Raw genomic sequence first — 7,778 nt, forward strand, 5'->3', positions numbered from 1 at the left:
AAAAAAAAAAATCTATTGTTATTTAACATCATGTGCAAATTTAATTAATTTCCATTTAAAATTTATTTTCTCTCATTAAAATTTTAATATTAAAAATAAAAAATATTTTAAATCAATATTAATATATATAATTTATCCATCTAATACAGATTATATACAGATAATTAATGATAAAAGCAAATTAAGTAATCTATTAAATGATTATAGTATATATATATATATATATTATAGTATATATATATATATATAATATAAATTTACTTTTTGCTTAAAGGGGGTTGTATGACAAAAAAAAAAAAGAGGGCAATCATACAAAATACAAGTTGCCGAGAATCAGGTTCAGGTACTAGATCACCTTCCTGATTCATCACCTCAAAAAACTGTTTGGAAAACAAAGAAGTGGGGATAACCCCTGCAAAAAAATTAGACTGGCCCCAACGTGAAACCAGGTGTGCCAATTTATTCACATTTCTTGGGGCCCAAACAAAACAGATAAGAGTGGAAACTTGGACATAAGTCTGGGATCTTTTTTTTAAACCCTGAGGTAGACCAATGCCCGGAAGAGCTAACTGGATCGTTAACCAATAAATAATATAAATTTACTGCATCTATATAAAAGCTGTCAATATAATACAAATAAATTTCTATAATATTATAGTGTTTGACTTAATGCAAGTTACAGAAGATAAAAAAGGTTGGATTGCATGTGATCAACAATCTGATGTTAATAAATGTTTAATAATGACAATATCAGCATCTCATTAAAGTACTCGAAGACAAACAGTTGAGTGTATGATGTTCTGCAACCAAACCACTGGACACAAGGAATCACCTTCAAGATTTTACCCTTCTCTTTACCATTTTACTTTCCCACTTTTCAAAGTCCTTCCAAGCTCAAATTATAGCCTAAACCTCTCTTAACCTACTACTTTATAATTACAAGATTCACCAACCCCATCAAATTTTTATGGTTCATTAATATCATACATCATTTCTTGGGCTGTTTGGACGAACCAGAGAATTTCTTTCGAGGCATGCATTTTCCTCTCAATGCTGCCTTCTCTTTCTTTTCCTCTTCCTCCACTGTTTCTTCTCCAAGCCTAGCTTTAGTGCTCCTGAACAACAAATTATCAAAAATAAAAAATAAAAAAACATTCTTTAACATAAAGCTATGTGTCACAAAAAACGAATTACCATAGAGTAGAAAATTAATTAACTAAAGCAGGGGAAGCTAGCTTATTAGGCTTAATCCTTGACATTGCCATTAATTCTGATTACATAGAACTCCAACAACGAAATTACTTAAAGCTTTAATGCCATTTTCACATGGTAGATATAGTAATAATTGAGACCATTATTTTCAATCATGCAACATCAAAATGAGGGGGGAAAAATTAATCATGCTTAAATTAGTTAATTACCTTTCTTCATTGTATGAGTTGGACTTCTTGAGCACAGGTTGTTCTGCAACTCTATCCTCTTTCATGGACTCCAAAATACTCCCACTGAAGTACTCCTTTTCCTCTGCCTGTAGATTCCCAAACCTTGGATTCTCCGACATGTAGTTTATCATTTCCTCCTCTTCTGCAACCTTCATTGCTCTCCTGCACACAACGCCTCTATGAAAACTCTCACTGCTACTCCTTTTCACTGCCCTGCAATTATTACTACTGCTGCTGCTGCCGTTATACACCGGTTGCTTCACACACGCCGAGTTCTTCGTTGCTTTTGCCACTGCTGAACTACCACATGCAATCAGTTGGAGAAGCACCGAGTTCCGGCTTGGTGCCGACTCGGATATCTCAACTGGGTCTCCATCTTCGAACCGTTTAGAGACATTATTGTTCTGTTTCGACTTGTTGCAGACCATGATTGATGACGAATGCATACCACTCAGAGTGGACTCGGAGGGGTTTTTCTGAGTTGGAGCATTGTCTTCTTCGAGTTCATCTGTGGAAACCCCTCTGGAGCAGCGAGAGTGAGGTGTGGTTGAACTGGTATAGCTTGTTTTCTCTTCGTCTTCGTACTCTTCCTCTTCTTCATCATAATCAGCTTGGTCTTCGTACTTGGTGTTCTCTGCAGCTTCTTCGTTTTCTCTCTGTCGGCTCGGAGCCAGAGCTTTCTGTCTTGATTGGAAATTTAGGTGGTCCTGAACTTGTTGTCTGTTGCCTAATTGAAGCTGTTGCAATCTCTCTGCATATAAAAGAATGCTTCTTTTACATACCCAAAAAAATACAGAGTTGGAGATTCAGAGAAAACTTGTAGCTGAAACAAAGATGAACAAAGAAAGACAAGAGTACCAGAACAGCCTTCAACGAGTTCTGATCCTTTAAGCACATACTCTAATCCTTCCGCTGGATATATTACATCGTTCTCAGCTAAGTCATTCCACACATAGCCATTTTTGTAGCTTCTGAAGAATTCCAACAAACACATTTTATCCATATATGTACACACACACACACACACACACACACACACACACACACACACACATTATAAATGTTCTATAAAGAGATTTATAACCTTTTGCAAGACCAAGAGTACAGTGCTGGCATGCCTTTGCCTCTGAGAGTCGTTAGCCGGTCCATTACATCTAATACATAAACATTAAAAAAAAAATAAAAAATAAAAAAAACCCAAAAATCACCATATATATAAAGAATCTGAAAAGAAAATAGAAGAAGGAATCAATGGGTTTTTAATTTTTCACCTCTTAAACGAAGAGGTTGATTGGGCAAATGGGTGACCTCCATGTAATGAGGATGCTCAAGATGGCCATTTCTTGAAAGATAGTAAACAACTTGGACTTTCTTGATGGGTTTGACTGTGGGTCTCATGCAAACTTTGGCTCTATCTGGGCTGGTTTCTCTTTGTCTTCTCGAACGAACTTCCATTTTCAGATATTCTTTGTTTTTCTATCTTGTGCTCTGTTTTCGAATTTCTCTTGTTCTTGTTGTGGTTGAAAATTTTGACAACTGCAAATTGGCTTTTTATAATCAGTGAATGTGAAGGGAAAACAGTATATGTGTATATATATATATTTATAATATATATACCTTGAAAGGCGTTGGATACTGAATGATAATGATCGACTTTGGATGCTTTGGAGTACGTGTTTAGGTAGACTCTGTGTGGTGGGGGGCCGGAGAGAAAGAGATTGAGATAAAAGAGAATTTAAAGTTTTGCAAAGTCGCTGTTTGTAAAATGAATTTTGACTGTGATCTGCACTGATCCCATATTCAGACCAATTTTTTCAAAAATAAAGAAGAGAAAAAGAGGCCATAATTTCGATACCTTTCCGAGCAAAGTTAATTGGCACTGCATTCTATGATTTTTGTTGTCAAAAAGTCAACATTCTCTTTTTTCTTTCTTTTTAAAAAATAAAAAAATCATCAAATTTAGGACAATGATCATATGGTTTTATTTTGTTTTTATAATGAATTTTTGTTTAAAGAATATTTACCACGAAACACATAAATTAAATCAAAGAATATCTTTGATTTGATTTTTATAACATAAAAAATATTTTATTATATTATAGACATACCTATTGCATCTATAAGTGATTTTATATCGGAATAAAAGCGATTATTGGCTGTATATATGAATAGTTTATATTTTTAAATGGTTTTAGACATATTACTACAATATATATAAGGTTGGATTATTTCATATGTATTTATGATTTGAGTTAAATGCTTAATTTATGCATATATGAATATATGTTTTTATATATATATGTTATCATTTTATTTTATGTAACTTTTAACAAAATTTTAAGTGGTGAAACCTAATTCAAATGAGTTCATAATGAACTTGTAAACTTTAATATTTAAATTGATGTTTTAATTCTTTTGAAAAATAATTGATTTCAAGAAAATGAATTAGAAATTATATGTTTTTTAAAAGTATGTTTAAATTATTTAAATTTTAAAGTGTTTACAAATGCTTTTATAACGATATATATTTCACATGGTATTTATGCTTTGGTATGAAATCATGAGTTGAAGTTTTTGAAATACTTAAATAAATAGTTGAATTTGAATATTAAATTCTAGTTTACAATACTATTTTTGTTTGTGAAAAATGAAAATATATAATCTTGAAAATATGTTTTTTGAATATTTTAGTTTTGCTTTTAATTAATGTACCATATAGATTGATTGATGTATCATATAGTATTAGTGTTTTGGTTTCGTTATTATATTATTAGAGCGCTAGGTTGCCATAATATTTTTAGTATGCTAAGGGTTATGAGATAGGCTTTTTCGAGGATTTCTTTATTGCCACAATATCTTTAGTATGCTAAGGGTCATAAGATGGGTTCTTTGATGGTTAATTTCTTACCACGATGCTTTTGAAATGTTAAGGGTTATAAGAATGGTTCACTTTATGATTTTTGTTTCTATCGCATTATTGTTGGTGGTGTTTTCGGACGTCTTATAACATTTGGCAACATTAAGTATATCATATGGTATATTATTTGGCTTATAATATTTTAATAATTTATTGATTTATAATATTTAAACACCTTGTTTATGATATTGATTTGTGGGTATAAGTTCAGTTTTGTGAAATATTTTAAAGGTGGAATATTTCAAAAAAAGTGGAATAAAAGATCTTGAGACAAGGGTTCACAAAAATAAAATATTATTTTTTTATTGTATTATGCCATTTAATGAGATATTTTATCTCACATTTTATTTGTTTTTAATTTATTCTCGTAGATTCAAAAAGTCTACCTTGCACATCACTTGTTGTTTTATATTTTTCACAATAACAACAATATTTATCTTTCACAGTTTATCTTTATTTCCCAAACTTCTTCACAACAGTTGTATTATTTACTTTTACAGAGATTCTTAAAATGTTCTAATCTAAATTATGGATATTGTAATGACCCTCTTATGTATGCATAATACCATGGTTCCCATTTTCCTCATCTTGATTGATGATAGTTCATCGTGTTTCAACGCTTGAGAGTCTTCATCCAAGAAGATGAGTGAGCCCCATTCGATGGCTGTGGTTAGGATGTCTAATATCTAGATGACAAGTGATTCTACATTTCGATATATTAGCATGTGTACTAGAGCGGCTAAGTATTCATTCCCTAAGGGTTAGCGAATCAACCAAGCGATTATAGATTCTTGGAACATGGGTAAAGGTGATCTTCCTAAAACGTTTGACAGGTCAATGGCAAGTTCATGGTACGATATGAGTTGGGGCTCTTTAGTCTTCCATTCTCCTCTCTTAATCATGTTTTAATCTATAAAAAAAGCCTTTCTCCTTTTTCATAATAATAAGGTAAGCATTCACGCCCTAAAACTACAATCGCTTGGCTGATTCACCAGTGCTTATGGAATGAATACTCAGCTGCTTTAGTACACACGTTAGTATATTGAAAACACACACATTTGTCATCGAGAGACTGGACATCCTAGCAGCTTTTCCTGCTTTCCTGGTTGCAAGGTCTATAGTATACTAGATTGTAGTTGTTTATAGTTTAGGATTTATATGTTGTTGTTGCGTTATCTATATGTATCGATGTATTATTTGTTTAGTATGCATTAGTTGTTCATGATTCAAATGAAGTTCTATTATGCTTTTCCTTAAAAATTGCTAAATGAGACTTCCTTAATCTGGATCATCTAAGGTTCTTAAAAGAATTTCTAAAACGGATCCTATCAGAAAATGCACTTTAATAACTAAAAAAATCACTGTATGAAAATATTAAACTAATGTTACAACATTTATAAATTTCAAGGGCACTGTCACACCAGTGCCAATTCAATGCTAAAATACAACAGGTAAGCTGCAATGTTAAAATTACAAGGCCATTGGTGAAAAAAAAAAAAATCCTAAATTCAAAGACAAAAATCATAAATTGATTATTTTTTTTTTTGCATATTTTGTTCAATAAATTAATTACAAGATTTTGTGCTTGCGTGGCCAGAGGACTTAAAGAAGGAAAAAGACGCTGAGAAATCTAGTGGGAGAGAGTTGAAATAGGACACTGACATCGACAATTAATTACTTTTACGAAATAGGCAGCAGCTACATATAATTCTGACATGCAGACTGCAAAAAAAAATAATAATAATAATAATAAAAAAGAATTATTTCAATATTCTTAGGTTGCTAATTCCAAACTTTCAGCCCAAAAAAAAAAAAAAAAGAAAAAAAAAGTAGCTAATTCCAAATATTTCCTCTTTGTATCGATAAATAAATAAAATTCCAAACATTCCCACCCTTCTAAGCTAATAACGACAAGAATTCAAAGTGACTCATTAACGTGCTTGCTGTGCCTTCGCTAGTAAACAGAGTACCGGAAATGCCAAAGCGAGTGAAAATCAAATTAATCAATTTCTAACAAATTGTTTTTCCTCTACTGATCGATTTGGCATTTCCTATATAATTTATAGTATTTTTTTTTTTTTTTTTTTTTGTTTCGGTAAATTAGTAAGTTGTTATTGATGGTCACTTTTAAGGTTTAACTTTTGCTTTTTCGAGTACAAATGAGATTTAAAATTCCACAAAGCTCAAATAATTATTCAAAATTCAAAGAAAGCAAGTGATCATTAGTCTTATTCTCTGATTCTTATAGCAACCCTTTTTTTTTTGTTTTTTTCCTGACATATTCTTGTAGCAACTTTAATATAAAAAGTCAAATGAGTTAGTTCAATATTTAACCTTCACATTGTTTGTCCATAATTTATAATTAATTAATTTGAATCTTCTCAGCTAAATGTGTGTATATATATATAAACTACTATGTTTGTTTTATTAAAAAAATAAACAATGTCGAACATTAAGTTATTTATGAAATAACGTTGTAAAATGATATGTTATTATTTTATTAAATTTATTTATATTTTAATTTATATTAATTAATTAATAAAAAATACCATTTTATTTGGCACATATTTTGATAAACAACTTAGTTTATATAATTACAATACAAAAAAGAAAACAAAAGAAAAATGCCATATAGTCCGTGCTAAATGAAATATATAAAGGATATTAGAAAAGACATACAAAGGGACAGGTAAGTGAATGAGACTTTTTTTTTTTTTTTTTTTTTGGGGGTGGGGGGGTGGGGGAAAGGTGATAGTAGGTTGAATGATTTGATCACTTTTACCTTGGTATATATATATATATATATTTTTTTTTTTTTCTCGAGTACTTGAGAGTAACTCATACCTTCGGCTTCGTTACTTTTCTCCAAACGTATCCCAAAAAGTTATTAATATTATTCTCTCTTTTATTATTACTTTTTTAACTTCGAAAAGATTGAACTAGGATCTCTGCATGATGGGGAGATTTTTTTTTATTTTTTTTTTGGGTGAATGATGAACTAGCAGATTTGCCTCCCATCTTTACCATCAACATTTGGTGGAAAATATATAACATAATTTATATTTAATAACAAAAAACTATTAAAAAAAAATCAAATTAATGTTTGGAGTTGCACTGAAAAATATCTAGTACAATTGGTGTACTTGTGGTCTGTTTCAACTTGTGATAATTTTATGGACTAACTACACTGACTCATTCACTGACCATGTATGTCTTTTTGTTTTTTTATTTATTTTTAAAACACTGACAATATATGTTACGTATACAAAAAAGAAAAATATTATTTATGTTTATATATTATGTTATAGTTTAATTGTCAGTTCTTAAATAGTTTATTTAGGCTTAAAAATTAGTATATAATTACAAGCATCCAATTAGTATCTTTATTATTTTTAACATGAATTTCGTTAGTGTTTATC

General features: G+C 30.4%; 1 protein-coding gene across 2 annotated transcripts; it reads right to left on the reverse strand.

The window, feature by feature from the left end:
- Window positions 1-628: 628 nt before the first annotated feature.
- Window positions 629-3,145, reverse strand: LOC107425435 (protein SOSEKI 2). Of its 2 annotated transcripts, XM_025076627.3 has the most exons (6): window positions 3,060-3,145; window positions 2,714-2,978; window positions 2,527-2,596; window positions 2,301-2,413; window positions 1,422-2,193; window positions 629-1,115 (listed from the first exon to the last, which is right to left on the reverse strand). In XM_025076627.3, exons 2-6 carry the CDS (start codon window positions 2,895-2,897, stop codon window positions 989-991), a joined length of 1,266 nt encoding a protein of 421 aa, XP_024932395.2. In that variant the 5' UTR covers window positions 2,898-2,978; window positions 3,060-3,145; the 3' UTR covers window positions 629-988. The 2 variants fall into 2 exon arrangements, with proteins under 2 accessions (XP_024932395.2, XP_060675093.1); XM_060819110.1 differs by lacking the exon at window positions 3,060-3,145 and having other exon boundaries at window positions 2,714-3,015.
- Between the last annotated feature and the right edge of the window lie 4,633 nt (window positions 3,146-7,778).

Source organism: Ziziphus jujuba, chromosome 7, assembly GCF_031755915.1.
Source record: "Ziziphus jujuba cultivar Dongzao chromosome 7, ASM3175591v1".
In the NCBI taxonomy this organism is placed as follows: domain Eukaryota; kingdom Viridiplantae; phylum Streptophyta; class Magnoliopsida; order Rosales; family Rhamnaceae; genus Ziziphus; species Ziziphus jujuba.

Bases quoted from the DNA above. Each gene is read 5' to 3' on its own strand.
- LOC107425435 (XM_025076627.3), bottom strand. From the start codon at position 2,897: ATGGAAGTTCGTTCGAGAAGACAAAGAGAAACCAGCCCAGATAGAGCC. The intron at 2,597-2,713 runs GTGAAAAATTAA...TTTATGTATTAG, and splicing joins TCAACCTCTTCGTTTAAGAG to ATGTAATGGACCGGCTAACG. The intron at 1,116-1,421 runs GTAATTAACTAA...TTTGTTGTTCAG, and splicing joins AACTCATACAATGAAGAAAG to GAGCACTAAAGCTAGGCTTG.